The sequence below is a fragment of the Chinchilla lanigera genome, unplaced genomic scaffold (genome assembly GCF_000276665.1).
Source record: "Chinchilla lanigera isolate Chin_1 unplaced genomic scaffold, ChiLan1.0 scaffold00026, whole genome shotgun sequence".
Classification (NCBI taxonomy): Eukaryota; Metazoa; Chordata; class Mammalia; order Rodentia; family Chinchillidae; genus Chinchilla; species Chinchilla lanigera.
In genome coordinates this window covers 22,799,446-22,818,837 of record NW_004955427.1, presented here as the reverse complement: position 1 = coordinate 22,818,837, position 19,392 = coordinate 22,799,446, and the positions used below count along the sequence as shown (strand labels likewise).

Below are 19,392 nucleotides of genomic sequence, written 5' to 3'. Positions count from 1 at the left end.
ATGGAATCATGCAGTCTATACGCCTGAGCCATGTTTCCAGGGCTAGGCACGCCCTATCCCGTGAGTGGTCTGCCTGTATATGTGTGTTCACTTTTGCCTCGGGCTAAGCAGTACCTAACCTCAGGGGAAAATCCATCTTCCTGAGGGAAGGGCGAATCTCCTGCCAGGCAGATACAGCTTTGTCCCACTCTGTGCATCTGCCTGTCCCCAGCAAGATTGTTTGACCCTGTGAGCCAGCTCTTAAGAGTGGGAGAGAACAGTGCTTGTCCACACTGTGACCTGGGCACCCACTGACCAAGCACTGAGGAACAGGAAGGAAAAGCCAGACCTCTCTACCCCATCGCAGCAGACACACTGACGGAAGCTCTGTGACCTGCTGGCACCCGGGGGTACACACACAGGAGGGAGCTGGGGCGGTCTGGGATGCTTTGGGATCGGGAGCCTGGCAGGTTGTGAAGGAGGAGAGGAGTGTAGTTTGTGTGGTTTGGTTGGAGAACAGTGACAACATTGCAGGGGAGAGGAGGCAGGAGCTGGAGGTAGGGACTGTGCAGATGCTGGGGTGGTTGTTGAGTAAACAACCCAGGGTGTTTCAAGTTCCTGCGCACAGCTGCCACCTTGGCACTCCCTCCGTGTCCTCAGCCAAGCCTCACCCCACTTTCAGTACTAGTCATTCCCATCTTAACAGACGAAGGAAACTGAGCCTTGGAGATGAAGTTGGCCTGCCCAGGGTCTCCCGGCTAGAAGGGTGGAGCAGTGTCCTTGCTCTGTGCCCCTGACACCACCCTCTGTGCCTTGCCATAGTCTCGGGCCAACTGCTCAGTCCACACGAAGCAGACAGTGCTGTCCGAGCTCTGGAGCAGGTGGGGGCAAGCTGGAAGGGGCAAGGCTGGCCCATGGGGCTGGCGGGGGCCTGGCTCCCCGAGAGCTGGAGTGAGGGGCAGCAGTTGGTGTGCGACCCTGGCACAAGAGACCTGCTAGGGGCTTGCTGCACACTTCTCAATGGGACTTCTGAATAACCACCTTGATATAATTTCAAAATTATAGGAAATGTGCAATGATAGAACAAGGAACTTTTGTATCCTCTTCACTTAAAATTCACCTTTACATTTTGTTCCATTGTTTTATCATTCTCTATGTATATATTAATATGTTTGCATTCAGATAGATGGAGACTGTATTACAGACCATGCCTTTGACTCCTAAATCATTGTGTGTCTCCTAAGAATATAACCACAATGCAATTATCGAAATCAGGCACTCTGACTTGAACTAATGCCATTATCTAATCAATCTGCAGTCTACTCTCCATTTTGTCAGTTGGGCCAATAATGTCCTTTTTCTCCTCTTTGTGGGATTTTAATACCCACACTGCTGGAACAGTTTATTCACCCATCCAGCCCACAGCAGGTCCTCTTCTGTCCTGGAGTCAGAACAAGGGAGATATGCACAGGCTCAGAAGAGCAGCCAGACTTCCCTACCTTAGTCAAGTGGGGCATGGGAATTCAAACAATCCCCCATATGTGATCTGTTCAGGGGCAACACTCAAGTATAGGTATAACAAGAAAGCCACTGGGCCAGAAAGCAAAGGACAAACTGGGCATGGTGATATACACTTGTAATCCCAGCACTCTGGGAGGCTGAGGCAGGAGAATTACAAGAAGGAGCCCAGCCTGGATAACTTAGAGACTTAGCAAGATCCTGTCCCAAAATAAAAAATAAAAGGAGCTGGGGAATATAGCTCAGTGCAAAGGCCCTGGGTTCAATCCCCAGTACTACCACCACCTCCCAAAAAGCAGGAGACAAAAATCCTGGTCCTCCTACTAATTAAATATGTGGGCTTGATGGAAGCCCTCTGTCCCTCGGGACCGTGGTTTCCTCACCTGTCCAGTGGGGCAGTTCCCTGCTGACCCCACGCCTTTTCCAGCAGATAGAAAGGTTTTGTGTGGCGCTGTTCAGGCAAGGCCAGCTGACTCTCCTTCCTGTCTGTCACCTGCTGTGCCGAGAACTCTGGAGCCACAGTGGGTGCACTGAGGTTACATACAGTGTAAGCATCCGCAGGAAGGGGCTGTAATGGAAAGACCAGGTTCACGGTGTCCCAGCTGGAGGGGAGCTGGACGCTGGGAGTGTTCCAAGGAGTCTTGGGTGAAAAAAGATAAGCATCCTGCTGCCTGTGTGTAGGACAGATTAAGGAAATTTAAGACATAGCTTTAGAAAACAGAAGCAAAGCAGAATGTGGTGGCTCACACCTGTAATCTCAACACTCAGGGAGGCTGAGGCAGGAGGATAGCAAGTTTGAGCCCAGCACGAGCAACTTAGTGAGACTCTGGCTCAAAATAAAAAAGGACCGGGTATATAGTTCAGTGCAAAGGCCCTGGATTAAATCCCAGTTTTGCAAAAGAGGGGGAGGGGCTGGGAGTGGAGCTCAGTGGTAGAAAATATACCTAGCACATGCAAGGTTGTGGGTTCTATCCCAGGATCCAGAAAAGAAAAGAAAATACAGATGAAGTGATGCCAGTTTGATAACAGACTCAGGGACTACTCCTATCAGTCTATATATGCTGATGGTCCTTTAAAAAAGACATAAATGACCATATCTACAGGGGGCTTTTACAACTTGAGCAGCCTGAATAGATCCATGATAAGTATTTGGTTTTTTAATCAACTCAAAAAGGACCTTTGCTTTAAAGGTCCCTGCCCCTCTATGTTCTGTGATGTAGGGACAGTGCAGGTACAGCGTGACATTCCACACCTGGCCTGGAGCTCAACTCTGACACTGGTCACTTTGGACTGTCCCAGTCACAGTGATGGACCCCCTTGGATTTTAGTGCTTTTAGCTATCCTTGTCTTGGCCCCCTGTATGTGTCTCTCTCTGAAGCCAAAATGCCTGTCAATTTGAGAGCATTTTAGGATGTCAAAGTGTTCATTTTCATGAAGGTTTTCCTATGACCAAACCCTTCTTTTAAACCTTGTCCAGGGAAGATGCTAAATCCTGGAGGGATTCAAAGGCCTGAGACCAAGTGCTGGGATCTGACATCAAGGTGAAAGATGCAGGATTCGGAGAGGAGCTGGGATTTTTCCATGATCCTCTGAAAGTGGGCTCCAACCCCGCTGACTCCCAAGCACTGTGTTGGTTTGTAGCTGTGACGGTAGCTGGTGGCCCCTCCTCACGCACATGTGTGGTGGCCGGCTGTGGGGGTGACTCCTTCCAGCTTCTTTCCCAGCACTTCCACGGTCCCCAGAAGCTAGTTAACTGGCAGGATGGCTCCTTCCCAGAGCCCTAGAGGGCACCCACCAGCCAGTGCTGGCCAACTAGCCCAGCCATGCCTCCTTCACAACCATCCTGACATTTCCATGTCCTGGGAACTTGGGCACAGGTGTTGGCAGTGACAAGAAGAGGTGTATCCCTCTGGAATCTTCTGATATAATCCCCAGAGATGTTAATTCTGGGAAAACAACCAATATTCCTCCACAAATCTGCACAGATGCCCTGGAAGGGGGTGGTGTGTGCAGCAGGGGAGGGGCCAACGGACCTGGGGCCTTGAACCTGCCCTGCCCTGGGCAGCAGGATACAGCCTTTCAGCCCAGGCTTCTCCATCCCCCATGAGGTGGGTGCTCGGCCGTACTCACCTAGCCCGTGTCCCTCTCAGGAGCCTTTGGCAGTAAATGAATGCTGATTTGGGGTTTGATGGGTTTGAAGGTTTGATGTCTATTTTTAGTTAACTACCTAAAAAGGGAAATGTCCCCAGAGAGGCAGGGATCCAGGGACCTGTCTGTACCAAGACTGTTAACATGAGTTCTCCTGGAGGGGCTGGGGACTTAGCTCAGCGGCAAAAGCGCCTGCCTGGCAAGCACAAGGTCATGAGTTCAGTTCCCGGTACCGGAGAAAAAACAAACAAACAAAAAAAACAAAAACCATAAAAAAAAACATGAGTTCCCCTGGTTCTCCTCTCAGACCTTTTCCCTCTGGGAACAGGGACACACATTGCCTTTAGACTGGGCAGCCTGGAAGCTCCTGTGAGGGACTGAAGCCCTCCCTCCCAGAACAGAAGGAAGATTCTCAAGGCCAGAACTAGGTTCAGCTTGGGCAGAGGGAGGCAGAAGCAAAAGACAGATGAACCAGACATCAGATACCAGACAACCATTCCCCAACTGTGCCCCCGCTTTCCCAAGGCTTCCAGATCCAGTGATGACTTTGTCAGGTTGCGTCACTTCTCACCTCAGTCTCTGGTCTAATTGAAGGCGCAGCGCCTGGCAGTTGTGATCTAGACAGAGCAGAGACTTCTTGTCCCAGAAGTTGCCTAACAATTCAAGCCCTGGGGGACTTCCTAGGTTCACAGAGGCCCCGAGGGTTCTATTCACTCCTTTTTTAGCCACTTGTCAAGCATGGGTCAGGTACTCTGCCAGCAGCGGAGATGCAGAGGGCGGACCCTGATCCTGTCCCTAGGGCGCTTGCCGTGCTGTGTGCGTGTCTGGGCAGTTTCAGCAGTGACAATGCAATGGTGAGCAGAAACACCGAAAGGACACCCATGATTTAGAGGTAGATTTATTTATGTCGGTGGGCACTGATCAGGATCATTCCCAAAATATCAGGCCCTGATCTCTGGTGGTCTGGGGCTTACATGGGATAAGCAAGTAGGAAGTACAGAAGCAAAATGGCTTGTCAATTAGGGATTGGTTCATACATGTGCATCACCGTGACCAGCTATGCATCACAGTGATCAGCCATTTCTGAGAGACAGGAGCAACTGGATCTGGAACAGGAACTGTTACCTGGGCAACTAACAAACTGAAGTATGCTGGGAGGGGGCATTTTCTGCTACAACAGTGCTTGTTTTAGACAAGTGCTGCTGTGGGCCCACCTTGGGAGTTGTGCTTCTTGAGCTGTGACCTGCCTGAAGAAGGCACAGGAGTCAGCCAAGGGAAGGGGGTCCATATAGGCAGAGAGCTGAAGGTAAGAGACTGGTGTGGGAGAAACAAAGACCTTCAGCATGGAGTATAGAGCAGTGCCACCCAAAGGACAGTGCAGGTACCACCAGCCGCACCTGGAAGCCTGGAGTCTATTTTTAACAAGTTTGTAGGTCATGATAACACACACTAAATTCTGAGAAACACAATTATTGAGTACAGAGGGCACGTGGAGGGTGTTCCAAGAGGGAGGAGAAGGAAGGAGCCCAGAGAAGAAAGCCAGGGACAGAGCATGGAGGCCTTGTAAGACCAGTTGGACTTAGTCCTGAGTGGCAGTGGGCAGCCACTGAAGAGGTTTCCCAGTGGAATGAGTTCAGGCTTGCATCCGAGAAAACTCACTTTGGCCATTTTGCGTTAGGCCAGGCCTGGGGACCAGGGTGCACTTTAGACTGGAGTGGTGCTAGTGGACCTGTGGAAAGCAGCAGACTGAGCAGATATTTAGTTGATGGAGTCAGTGGACATTTGTGACTGGATATGGGCAGCGAGGGGGCCGTGGAGTGACAGGGATAAAGAGCAGCTTGGGGAAAAGACCCTGACTTGGTATTGGGCATGTGGGCTTGCAGTGTGTGTTTGGCTTCTCTGGTGGTCGTGATGTAGGGGAAAGAAAGTCCCAACCTGCTAGCTGTCTGGAATGAGTTCATGTGCTCTAAAACTGAAGAATGAATTTTAGGAACAACAGAGGTTAGGAGCAGAATATATTTATTGGGGAAAGAAAGCTTCTGTCTGAGAGAGACAGAGGGGACCTGAGTAGGTTGCTGAGGACCTTACCTTTTCTAGGGACTTTTATAGAGCAAATCCACAATATGAGGTGGTTTGAAGGTGGGAAGCATGAGAAATCGCAATGCAGGCATGAGGTGGGACAAAACTATAGTCAACCAGTAAGAAGATTACGAGTGTAATTGCTCAGGTAAAATTGGTTAAATCAGGATCAAATGGGAAAGCAAGTCATGTAGCAAGTGGGCATGAATACAGAACAGGGGCTTTTCCTGTAGGGCTTGGGTTAGTGGCTCTTCCTGGCTTTCTCGAGGTGATAGAGACCTATTTAGAATATCAATTCCTGATGGCTATCCTTAGGGAGGTATGTGGATGCATTAGTTTTATCTTTTGTCTTGAGATCTGGCCCACAGTGGAGGTATCTCTCTCTCCCACAGTTGCAAGAGTTGCAAGGCATCTCATCTTCTGCTCTGGCTCCTTCGAGGGTCTAGCCCTCTCTGATTGCCTATAATATTTTATTGAATTTAGCTGCCTATAACAGTTGGATGCAGGGGGTGGGCTCAGGAGAGAGAGAGCTAGCTCCAGGGAAAATGTGGGCAGGAGAGGGGACAGAAAGGTGACTCAAGAGCAGCAGTGAGTGAAGTGCCTCAGGATCAGGAGTCCTATGCAACCCAGGGGATGTATCTGAGCTTCTTGGAGGCCAGCCACATGTAAATAGAAGGGGAGTGCTGTGCCCTACTTGCCTGACCCCCCCAGCCAGTAGCCGTCCTGGAATATGAAAAGATGGCTGCATTTTATTTTTCTTCCAGGGTATTCCTCTCTGACAGTGACAGGTGCCAAAAACTTGGGGTGTCAGAGAAGGGGATGAGAGACGAAGAGCCAAAAGGAATAATGATATAAGGAGGGTGAGTCCAGAGGACAGGAAATGATTAGCAGCCCAAGGAGCACCTGGAATTTGGGTATCTGGATCAGCAAAAGCATTTACTGGGCATCCGAACTGAGAGAAGGAACACAAGGTGCCACAGTGTAGCCCTGGAACCGCCATGAACTGCGCCCCTGTGTGGCATGCTAAGCAGTGAGGGAGCTAAGCTTGTCCCCTGGGACAGAGAAGGGCTCTCTCTGTGTAGGAAGGAGGGATGTATGGGGGACTGGCTGGTGGTAAGCATGCACTGTATGCTAGTTTCTTTACAACAAACTTTATTTATGCTCTCCATATTTTTTTAAATGAGGAAACCAAAGCTTTGAGAGGGTAAATTATGAGCGTTAGACCGAACAACTTAGCAAGTGGCCAAGCGGTATATAAAAGCCCAGTCCAGCACAGGAGCCCGTGATCCCTGTGTAGTGCTGCAAAGGGACAGAGAAAGATCTCAGAAACCTGGATCTGAGTGTGGGGCAGAGCATCAGCTGGAAAAGGGAAGTGGCCAGATATCCAGGATGGCAGGAGGTTGTGGTCCTGTCTCCAGCTGGGCCATATCTGGCTTGCTTAACTTGGCAAGCCACCTGAGTCGTACGAGGTTGTCTCCTTTGTAAATTGGGGAGGTGCCATGCTCACATTTGGTTGAGAAGCTCCTGCTAAGAAAGTAAGGTTTAGAATCTGGTGAGTCTTTTTCTTGTGAGCCCAAAACACTGTTCATTAGTGGATTCCAGCAGATGCTCAGATAAAATATGTATAGTGTGCAGAATGCTGTTAACATTTAGAATTGGTTTTACTCATGAGGGCTAACTAAGCCAGCTTTAGGTGCTAACCAATTCAAACAGCAGTAGCTCCCAATTTGCAGAACAAACCAAAAAAATGTGGCCTTTGATCCTACTTATTTGTAACACTGAAAGATCCATGTAAGTTGGGGCTGTGGGTCTACCCACAGAGCTTTACCAGATCCACCAGCACAGGGCAGCACTTTGAAGTCTTCTGATTTTGTTGCCTCCTTGACCCAGGGACTGTCACCCTTCCTTTCCACCCCTCCCCACCAGAGCCCTTCCAAGCTACAGGAGCCAGGGCTGCCATCCGAAGGTAGCGGACTGGGGTTCAGCAACAGAAAGTTGTTTTCTCAGAGTTCAGGAGCTCTCTGGCCTTGGCCTTAGATGGTTGTCTTCTCCCTTGCCTTCACGTCCTTGTGCTTCTCCTTCTCTGCATGTGGATGTCTACTCAGTCTCAGTCTATCTGTTTGTCTCTCTCTTTATCTTCTTTGTATGTATCTCCCCTCCCGCTTCCTGTTTCCCACCTTTTCTTCCTTCCTATCATCCTAATCTCTTCTTATAAGGGCACCCGTCAGATTCCATTAGGATCTACCCTCATCATTTTAACATAATCACCTCTCTAAAGGCCAAACACAGCCACACCCTGAAGCTCTGGGTGTTAGGACTTCAAGGTTTGAACCTGAAGAGACACCATTCAGCATTTCTCAACAGATGTCCTCCTCACTCCTGACCGGGTCACATCTGCCCTGATAGACGCCTCTTCTTCCCTTGATGTGTCTCTCTTCTAATTAGATATTCTTGCCCATGTGAGTTGGGAGGACCATGACTGGTGACACCAAATTTTCTTTCATTTCATTTGTTGCACCTCCTCACTCTACCGCTGTCTGATACAGCCCTGTGCTCTGGCCGATGTCCATCAAACACCACTTGTTGTGGACTCTGCACCCCTGTTGACCACTGACCACTGACCACTGCTTTCCTTAAGTCAGATCTCCCTTAGTTCCTGGGTCCTCCTCAACATCCCCCCAGCCTTCCTACCATGCCCGCAGCCATAGTGCCCTGACTTTCTGCCACATCTGAGCAGGCGTATCGTGCTGGCTGGATAACATGCCGTTTTTTTCTTTCTATTTAACTTTCCTTTTGAAAGACTGTCACTTCAGATTTGCAGAGAAAAATGCAAAAGTAAAACAAATATTTCTCACATGCCCTCCATCCTGGTTCCTCACATTTTAACATTTTACTGTCTGCTCTTTCCTATGTTCCCTTTTCCTCATTTTCCTCTACCCCTCTACATACATGTGCACACACATGCATATATATAAATATATACCGTTTTATGAGCAGTTTTTAAGAAAGTTGCACCCACAGACCCTCTATACTTAAATACTTCAGTGGGAATTTTTCCTAAAAATAAGGAAGGTCTCATATAAAGAGCTTGATTATCAAAGTAGGAAATTAATATTGATACTAATTCATTGACCATATCCAAGTGTTGCCATTGTCCTAGAAATGTCCTGTAGGGACCCACAGGGTAGAATAGAGCATCCTGTGGACCAGTACATCTTAATGTTTAGGGCTCGGCTGATAAGGCCTGCTGTGTTACATTGGTTTGGGTCTCTCCTCAGACCCTAGGCTGGTAGCATGTGCTGGGCACATAGGCCTTCAGTAAGTTTTTGGAGGTGGACAGATGGATCACAGAGGGAAGTGAGCCAGGATGGCTGTGGGAAAACCACGTAACTGTCGCCATCAGCCATGTGATCTCACAGTGTGCTTCTGCAAGGGGTTCCCCCTTGCAACAGTCCTCTTGGAGCATTCAGCTGGGTAGCAGCACCCTCCCCTTGGTAGAAATGCACAGCTGATCATTCACAAAGCTGACCACCTGCCAGTGGTCACAGAGCCACTGCCCATGCTGCTGCCCCTCTGTGATCTGCAGTGGGTGAACCACTGTCAATATCAACCTGTTTATTCATTCAACAGATAGCTGCCAGGCTCATTAGGTTTACAATAGTGAGCAAAAAGGGTCCCCGCTCTCAAATAGCTCACAGTGTAGTGGGAAGGGCAGACACTAAATAAAGAAAATGTATAGTTTGTCAAATGGTGATAAGTGCCCGGGGAGCTTATAAGTTAGAATAAGGATAATAAGCAGCACAAGGGATGGTGCTTTGATGATTTGTATAGGGTGGTTAAGGAAGATTGCTTAGGAAGGTTGGTGATGTGGCCTTTTCCCATTTTTATGTTAAAGTATAATTTCCCTGCACTAAACTCTACTGTTTTTAGGACAGGGTTCTGTGAGCCTTGACAAACTCATGTAAGCTGTATAACCAGCCCAAGCAAAAGACAGCTCCGTCCCCTCAGCACATGTCCCTGTTCCCCTTGGTTCTCAAGCCCCTCCACCCCACTTCTGGCACTGATCTGTTCTCTGTCCTTTCAGCTGATAGTTCTGCCTCATCTAGAATGTTACATAAATAAAATTATGCTGTATGTAACTTGAATCTGGTTTTTCTTAGCTGAAGGGAAAGGTAAATTGTGATGATTCATCCTTGTTGTATGTATTCATAGTTTGTTGTTTTTTACTGAGAAATATTTCACTGTACTATTACACCATAGTCATCCATTCTCAGGCTGAGGAACTTGATATATCTCCTAATTTAGGGCAGTTGTATATAAACTTCACACACAGATGTTTGTGTTCAGGCAAGTTTTCACTGCACTTGGATAAACAGGCTAAGGGACTTTTGCGCAAAGACCTGAAAGAAATATGAAAACAAGCCATGAAGATAGTTGGGATATTTCTGCATATGTACCATATTGCTATTTAGCAAATGAATAGGTTTTACTGCAAAATGGTTCTGTTTGAGTCATTTGCCACTTATTTTGGGGAAAGTAGAGTAGGAAAGCAACACCATTCATTCATTATTGATCCATTCAACAAACATTTTTTAAAAAGAAAAAGGAAAGCCACCAGTTCACAATTTATGGCCAAAAGGAAGCCTGAGACCCTTGGATCTACACCAAAGGCTAATTTTAGTTAGTTATCTGACATAATTTCCTTTCTGGGTTTCCTGAAAGTTTGGGTAAGGGAATAGTTAGTGAGTTTTGAGTTATCATCTTTGACTAGGACAGTGGGGCCTTAGGCATTTTTGAGAGTTTTTACTTCATTAGGGGTGCCAGGGACCCTTGCTGACGCCCCTGAGAACTGGCATTCATCTAACCGCGAGGCTGTCTGCATGAGAGGGCAAGGAGGTCTCCGGAAGGGCACACTGGGATGAGGGCTCTCCCCGGCTAAAGGCCCAGTGGGCGATATCACACTCTGCTTGGATTCAGATTATTTGTAGGAAACAGAACTAACAGAAAATAACCTGTGAACTTTCTTGTTGCAGGTGATGCAACTGTGAAAAAGAAACCCACCCCCAAGACATCTCCGAAGGCAGGTAATCAGTCAGAGCCTCTCCTGGGGACACGGATGTCATGGCCAAGGCGTTTCCTTTGCCCTGCAGACTGTCCGCCTGCCTATGATTAGGAGACCCTCCCCACTTCCAGCTCTGTGTGGGTCAGGCCAAATCTGGTCCTCGAGCAGGTGTCTCACCCTTGTCCTCTCCTGTGTCCTCTGCCCGACCTTTGTGTACAGCACCCCACAGTCCTGGCAGTTTTCCCTTTCTAGAAATTCCACACACCCCTCCTCTGTCCCTCATTCTGCTGCTTGTGTAAATGACCCATTTGTGCTGCTTTTGTCCCCTGCTGTGTATGTCCTCATTCCATGGAGCCCTTGTCTGTTTTCCATGAAAAGACATTTGAAAGTGTAAACTATACCGAACCCATCAACCAGGGTGGCCCAGAGACTGGAAGGCAAGGCCCTGCTAGGTTAGTGAATGAGGTAGAATGCAAATCCAAATAACTGGGGTGAGACACCAATTCCAGCACAACCAATAAATGGAGAATTATGCCCTGTAAAGTACATAGGTCATTTCTGAGGGGACCTGAGTAAAAAGATGACAAGCCTAGCAGGTCCAAGGGTCAGATCTTTCAGGCAATGGCAGCACTCTTAGTCTTACCCTGGAGGTTCTGGAAGGCAAGAGGACACCTGGGCCCCTCTTCTGCACTCACTTGCCCCCATCCTCTCCCAGCGATGCCCCCTCAGATCACCCAGTTCCCTGAGGACCAGAAGGTGCGGGCGGGAGAACCTGTGGAGCTGCTTGGGAAAGTGACCGGCACCCAGCCCATCACCTGCACCTGGATGAAGTTCCGAAAGCAGGTCAGTCATGGGGGTGGGAGGGCTCGAGGAAAACCCCCAGCCCACAGGCCCAAAGGAGTGACAATTGCTGCTGTGATAGGGACAGCATCACTCTTCATCAAGTTAGAAATGGAGAGACCCCACCTGCCAAGCCTGAGTTCATACCAACTTTCTTCCAGCCCACTAATAAGCCATGCAGTGCAGTTTATATCATATTCTGTGTAGAGATCACCTCACGGTGATCTCTACATAGAATCCTATTCAGGCTCAGGAAAATTGAACAAAGACCTCAGGTGACCTCCCAGACACCATGAGCTTTCCGAGACTCTGCCAACCCACTGACTACTAGCTGTGATAACAACTCAAACTTACCACATGCTGAAGGGATCAAAGCTGATTTGCGTGTGTGGATAAATAAATTTTATGTTAAGTAGAATTTAGGCTGACTGGCCCAGAAATCTAGCTACCATTTATCGTAATGGTTCTTATGAATAAGTGTTTGAATTGCAAAACAACCAGCTTTTGGAGGAAACCTGAGGGTCCTGACCATCCCACCAGTCTCCTGTTGGTGGTGTGTGCCCATATGCGTGATCAGCAGGGACCCTGGAATGACAGGGTGACCCTGGATCAGGAGCCCTTCCTGGGATGTTGATCTCTGAGCCCTCTGTCACTTTGGTTTCATGCCATTCAGATTGCCCCAGCTCAGGAGTGAGCTGACACCAGGGAAGAAAGTAGATGGAGAAGAGAAGGTGGCTTTGAGCATCCCTCAGCACATTTGCCCTGTGCTACTGCCTGACCTCAGATGGGACTTTAGGCTTTCTCAGAGACATCCAGCCAAGCCCTGCCCATCCCTCGGAATGTCTATAATGGTGGACATGCTCTATGTCTGTGCTGAACATTAGGGTGGCCACTAGCCTGGGCAGCCACTGAGCACATGAAAGGGGGCTGGAGCCCGAACCTAAATTTTTAATTTAATTGATTAAAAGTTTACAGCAGTTTTGTTGAGATATAATTCATATACTATAAAATTAACACACACACATCCTTCCCTTTCAGGCAATACTGGAAATTGAACCCAGGGCCTTGTGCATGCTAGGCAGGGGCTGTATCACTGAACTACATTCACGATCAAAAATGACCCTTTTAAAATGTACAGTTCAAGCCTGGTGTGATGGCACATACCTGTAAGCCCAGCACTTGGAAGGCTGAGGCAGGAGGAGGCCCATGATTTCGAGGCCAACCTGAACTGCATAGTGAGACCTTGTCTCAAAAAAGATAAAAAAATAAATAAAATGACATGTACAACTCAGTAGTTTTAGTAAAGTCACAGTGTGGTGCAAACATCATCATCTGATTCCTTGCCCAGAAAGAAACCCCAAGTCCCTTAGTAGCATACCCTTCTGCTTCCAGCTTCTGACCTTTGCCTGCTCAGGACATTTCACACCACTAGAATCATATATCATCTTTTGCGTCTGGAGTTCTGGAGTTTTTTGAGAGGGCACTAGCCCAACCCCAGTACTGGGGATTGAATGGAGAGAGTGCTGACTTATGTTCCCAACCCCTTTTATTTTCTATTTTGAGATAGAGCCTCACTAAATTGCTCAAGCTGAGCAATTTCCAATCCTCCTGCCTCAGCCTCCCAAGTAGCTAGGATTACAGGTACATGTCACCTCACCTTGCTAGATATTTTATTGTTTGTTTTTTGTTGTTTTGATTTTGGGTTTTTGAGACAGGGTCTCACTTTGTAGTGTAGGCTGATCCTGAACCTCCTGTATAGCCTAAGCTGGGCTCCAACTTGCAATCCCATGTCAGCCTCCCAAGTATCTGTAATTTTAAGTGCATGCTGGACTTTTTTGTTTTTATTTAGTATGATACTGGCTGATCTGTGTTGTAGTATGAATCAGTGCTCCGTTCCCTTTCGTAAATGCCTAATCCTCCCTTGTCTAGATGTAGCACATTTTATCAGTCGATGAACATTTTACTTTCCACTTAATTAAAATGTAAGGAGCCACACTGGCCCATGGTCACTGCACTGGACAGCATACACAGGAGTAGCGCCCACTACAGGTGAGCTTCACGAATGATTTGGCCCAGATGCCATCTCCTATGGTCCATCCCAGAGCAGGGGCAGTGAGTGCTGAACTAGACCACCCAGCCCACCCTGCTCAGCCCACCCCGGCTCTGGATGCCCTGAGCCCTGGCAGCTTGTCCAGCTGCATCCCTGGAGTTGGGAGAAGGGAAGAGCCTATTCCTCCCTGGCCGTCTTCAGTGCCCGCCCTGCCTCTGCCCACAGATCCAGGACAGCGAGCACATCAAGGTAGAGAACAGCGAGGGCAGCAGCAAGCTCACCATCCTGGCCGCGCGCCAGGAGCACTGCGGCTGCTACACGCTGCTGGTGGAGAACAAGCTGGGCAGCAGGCAGGCCCAGGTCAACCTCACGGTCGTGGGTGAGTCCGGGCACCGCTGGTGTGGAGGTCAGAGGTCGGGGGCGGGAGGGCAGTGAGAGCCTGGCAGGATGCGGGACCTCATCACCTCAGCCCCTTTCTCCCTACCTGTACCCCGTTTGTCCCAACCCTGCTCTCTGACTCTCACACTAGTCCTGTCCTTCAAGCTGCTGGAGAACTCCAGACGCCGGCCCGTTCCCAACCCTCATCCTGTCAGCGCTTTCCTGGCTTCTCTGCTTTTCTGGTTATCGGAACCTGTGGCCCTTCTACCTCAGCCTCTCCTGGCACCTTCAGTCCTCCTGACACCTTCATGTCACTACCACCCAATCCCCTCGCCAACCTTCACCAAACTCACTGCCACCTCTGACTTCGCTGTTCCTTCCCTGATTTAGGGGCACTGCGGAGAGATTACATTCACCTCCTAATGCAAAACTAACTTTTCTGACCTCCAGGCTCAGCTGAGCGATCAGTGCTGCCCAGAAGTTCTTATGCTTGTCTCTGATCAGTGATGTCCCTGCCAGCCTTGACCTCTAGTTCCTCGGAGAACAGGGCACTAGGCTTGGATTTGCTCGGTGTCACGGCCCCATGGCCCAGGTGTCGGCTCCCATCCCATCATTGCTCCCACCTGGGCTCGGTGGCCTGCCTGCTACTGACCTACCTGAGGCTGCTCCTTTCTCCTGTGTGCTGGGCTCCACCATCCCCGATGTTCTCTTACCTTCAAACTGTCCTCTGCTGGCTCCTCACAGAAGCCCCACAACACTGCCATCTTAGTGAAGGCCCGGCATGGTAACCCCTGCGATCCTCGTCCCGGCCCTGCTGTGAGGTGTGTCTGCTGTCGCACACGTGCGCTGTCTCTCCCCGCCCGCACTGGAGCACGTCCTCTGGCAGGAGCACTCTGCTCCAGCTCTGCTTCCCCGTGCTACTCCTCAAGGTGTTGCTGCACCTCGCCCGCAGAGCCCATGAGTCTGCAGCACTGCTCTGGAGCTCACCGTGTCCCCCTCACCCTAACTCCACTCCCTTTTCCTATCTACAGCGTCCCAGGAGTGACTTAACAGCCAGCTCCGAAAGGACTCTGAAATTCTGTCTGTCCTGTCCTTCTAACCACTCTTCTCATGCCCTGGTCAGCTCTCTCCCGAACATCAGTCACGCTCAGCTTCCTCCACCGGTCGGGATTTCCGGTGTGGCAGGAGCTCAGACAGCAGAGGGACAAAGGAAGGCGCCAACAGGTGGAGAGTGGGCTGTGTCTTGTACCTGTGCGGGCCTTGTGCACGGAGCACCTGAGAGCCTTTGACCTGGTGTGCACTGACACACTTGTGAGACCTAAGCAGGTTTTCCCTTTGCTCTTGGCTTTCTATGGGATCTTTTTTGGGAAACTAAAAGAAGGGTGCGCCCCCGCTTCCCACCAGACTCCCAGCTGGTCTTGGGGAGCAGAGGTGGCCTGGACCTTTCCACTGGGCGCCCCCATGCAGTGCACAAAACCTGCAGCTGTGTGGTGATCCTGATGTTGCCTCCCTGCACCCGAGGTTTTCCCGTGCATGCTCCTGAGGGACACACAGGTAGGCACGCAGAACAAGAGGATCTGACAGAACCAGACCTGGCTACACAGTTGGGACTCTTTCCCTAGAATCTTCCCCTAGCATAGGTTCCTCGGCATGAGGTTAGAGGGTGAAGAGGTGACTCTGGTGGCTTCTTGTGTCTGTGTCATTCCGTGATCGCCTGAGTCTGATCCCAGCTCTCCTCCTCCATCCTCACCTCATCCCTCACTCAGGACTAGGATGGACAGGACTAGGGCTCCAGCCTTACAGTGGGGAAACTGAAGCTGAAGAAAAGCAAAGGAACAGTGAATGCATCAAGGGCCCTGCGGGGAGTTAGCTGTCAAACAGCTCGTGTCCAGATGCCACTCATGGGGATGTGGATGGGTGCAGAATGTCCCCAAAAGGCAAAGATACCACTGGCTGGAAACTTCATCTTGAGGGTAACATGCAGGCCTTTTGGGGAACTGTCTCAAGCAGGGAGTTGTTGACATCAGTTTCCCCATTGCTTTCTCACACTGAGCCTTGGGAAGCTCTGCGGCATCTCCCTTAGCATCCGCCTTAGGCGGATGGAGAACACGGTGTCCTCCTCCACCAGGGACCTTCTCTGTGTCTTTGTGACTCCAGGCGCTTATTTCCATAATTTCCCTCAAGGAGTCAGGCGCCTAGAGGGACTGGTGCTAGCGATCCAGCTTGCTGTGTGCTTGGCCCATACTGAAAGCATTGTTTGGCCGTGCACCCCATCCCGTCAGCAGGCATCAGTCTCCACTTTCCCTTGGTGTTCTCTCTCTTCTACCCCTGCTCGGGTAATGTTGCGCTCAGCGATTTTGCACTACTTTTCTGGAATCAGTACCTCCTGCCCCTACCCTGGCCACCCCTAGACAGTGCCACACATTCCCCACCCCCTCCCCACAGCACGGGCTGCAGTTCTGGCCTTTTATGGTTGAGTTTCTTATTCCACGGCCAGTGCTGACAGGGCCATTGGCGTGGCTGCCCGCCAGCTGGCAGGAGCAGCATGTTAAATGCCGTCCTGGGAGGGGAATGGAATGGAGAGCTGGGCTTTCTGTCTGCCTCCCCCTCTCAGAGCTAAGAATAGAATTGCTCAATAAAATGAGGACTCACATTGATGGGCGCAGCAAAGTCGTATTCATTCAGAGTCCATGAACTTAGGGTTAGTCCAAAGTAAACCCCGGCTAAGCTGATTTACCTGCGTGTCTCCAGGGACATCTGTGTATTATCTGATCAGGGTTCACTAAGTAGATGTACTACGTACATGAGATAAAACAGGAATTGTTCAGCCTACTCCAAGTTTTCAAGTGCTTTAGAAGTATCCATTTACAGACCAACTAAATAAGGCCACTTTGTGCAACTTCTGCTTGTTGGTAGTAAACTTCTCTCGTGGCATGTTCTTAGAAGAACTACTCTCTTTTCAGATAATCTGTGATTCCTATTTTTAAAATGATGACAAAAACTAGCCTTTCCTTCAGTTAGTTTAAATGAGTGTGCTGAGCTATTTCAGAGGCTTATTATTATTAGGCTGTAACAAGCAGCACAGGAATTTTCAGTGCTTAGTGTCTTCCTACGCCTGCTCCCTGTCTGCCTGCTTGGGGAGGAGGGAGCCAGCAGCAGATCCAATGGATTCTTTAATGCCACTCGCCAAGCAGGAGAAAAACAGGTCTCTGCATAGCTTTAAAGAAGAAAAACAGAGAGAACTCCATATACCCAGTAATCCTCAAGGACAATCCGAGATTGGAACTTGCATGATTTGGAAGAGCAGATTTCCCTTCCTAATGCTTGGCTCGGCTTAAGCAAGATGTTTTCTTGATCTCCTTTCTGCCTGATGGCTACAAAGCACGAAGCCCTGGGGCCTGGCTCTGCAGACTTTGTGGAATCTCCCTTGGGCTCTGCCACGGACTAGCTGGGTTTTCTTGGTGAGCAAAGTGCTTTAGCCTCTGTGGGCCCCATTCTGAGGACACAGAAGATCCAGGTAGTCACCATCAGGGAGCCTGCCAGCAGCCTCTGAGTTCAGCAGGGACATCCAGGTGGGGCTAGGCAGAGCTGCACATCAGTTTCCATCACGCATGTGCAAAGAGGGCAAGGGCGCTGCCGTAGTGGGAAGCCTCGTGAACAAGATCATCCATTTTCCCAGGAATAAGAACATTGGCTGAGCACAAAATCCTGGAGGTTGTGTCATGTGGGATCTTTCTCTTAGAGGGGTTCTCATTCTGCCAGTGAGGTCTCCAGAGACCCCTGGGAGAATTCTGAGGAAGTGGAGGGCTCTGCCCCAACACAGAGCCTTTGCCCAGCACTGCCAGGATGTCCCTTCTGCACAGAGTGCACTGACTTATCTTGGAGGCTCATGGGAGTCCCTGGTCTGTCCCAGTGACCCTCAGCCCTGGCCAGCCCCGCTCTGTGTGACTTTGTAGGTTAAGGGAACAGAAAGCATCAGGTCTCGTCCACGCTGTAAGGACTGGTAGGGGAGGAAGGGGCTTCCAGTCTCCCAGACTTCAGGCTTAGGTCTTTTTAGAATTCCTCCACTGGAAACCAAATTCCCTGACGGTGATAACATTCCATTTGGAATTAAAGCCCTCTCCCCACATTTCCCTTTTTTGTTGTTGTTGTGCTACAGGGTGAACTATGTCATATGCAAGTTAGTGACACCTGTAACAGGGCAGGTACAAATGGTATCTCTGTAAAACTCATTTTTCCAAGTTGTCTTTTTAACCAAGGCAGAGAAGAGAAAATTAGCCAAATGGCAGCCTCTGTGACCCCAACTATGTCCAATACATATCTTGCAGGAGGTTTTTGGGATCTAGGGAGCAGTAAGTGTCTCTATCTCTGTACGTATTTTTACTTCCTTAGCTGGTCTGGAGAGGATTTGAACCATTTGCCTCTAAGAGAGTTTAGAGCAATAAACATCTTAGCCAACACCAGAAATGTCTCTAAAAAGACTAATGTATCTTTCAGGACCATTTTTCTAAGGGAACACATTAAACAACCAGTGAAAGTGGTTTCATCACAGGAGGACTCCAGCATGACTGCAGTACTGGAAATGGCTCTGACATGGTCCCAAAATCATCCTCAGGGCAGACCCAGGCTTGGGCTGTGGGACAGGTGGATTCTGGGTGTGCATTCTGAGCTGGAGTGTAGAAGAAGCAGGGCTGGGGTGGGGGTGAAAATGTATGTGTACTGAACGTGAACTGGTACAGGCAGAGCCTTATGTGTATGCACACATGCACACAGACGCATGCGCAGATTTTCCTTCCTTCCGCAGGATGCAGGGTAATTTACAGGAATCCCCTTTGAGCTTCCTGCTTAGCTGGAACTTTGCTTGCTTGCTTAATACTTGCAAAAACAGAGTTTGGTACATATTAGCACCATTTTCCAAATACGAAAAACAAAAGAACAAACTGGTCTCAAATCCACTGGAGTTAACACATTTATAAATCTACATAGCATGATTTTAATTGAAAGTCTGCAAGGCTCCATGAACTCAAACTGTGTTGTGGGTGATGAAGGTTGACCATAGCTATTTGTAACTAGCTGTAGAAACTAATTCTGAAAAAATAGGAGTTTTGTTCATATAAGTAACTCACAAAACCCAGCAAACTCAAGAGCCTCATTAAAGTGGTGACTCCCATGGTTAGATCTGAAGTCAGCAGCACGCTGGTTCTGAGCCCAGGCCATCTGCATGGGGAGGAAGCCAGCCCAAAGGGTGACTTTTCATTCCTGTGCTTGGCTCATTTTCTGTCCCTTAGTCAAGGGGGGTTATGACTTCCTATTGTGGTTTACTTTTGAAATTCCACTG

At 49.3% G+C, this 19,392-nt stretch overlaps 1 protein-coding gene across 5 annotated transcripts in view; it reads left to right on the top strand.

Moving 5' to 3' along the window:
- The window catches only part of Mylk (myosin light chain kinase), a 248,001-nt gene that overhangs the window by 189,595 nt on the left and 39,014 nt on the right, over window positions 1–19,392 (top strand). For all 5 annotated transcript variants that reach the window (XM_013515195.1, XM_013515193.1, XM_013515194.1 and 2 more), the window contains 3 exons: window positions 10,758–10,808; window positions 11,502–11,629; window positions 13,902–14,055. In XM_013515195.1, coding sequence (XP_013370649.1) covers window positions 10,758–10,808; window positions 11,502–11,629; window positions 13,902–14,055 — 333 coding nt within the window. The remainder of the gene's footprint in view (window positions 1–10,757; window positions 10,809–11,501; window positions 11,630–13,901; window positions 14,056–19,392) is intronic.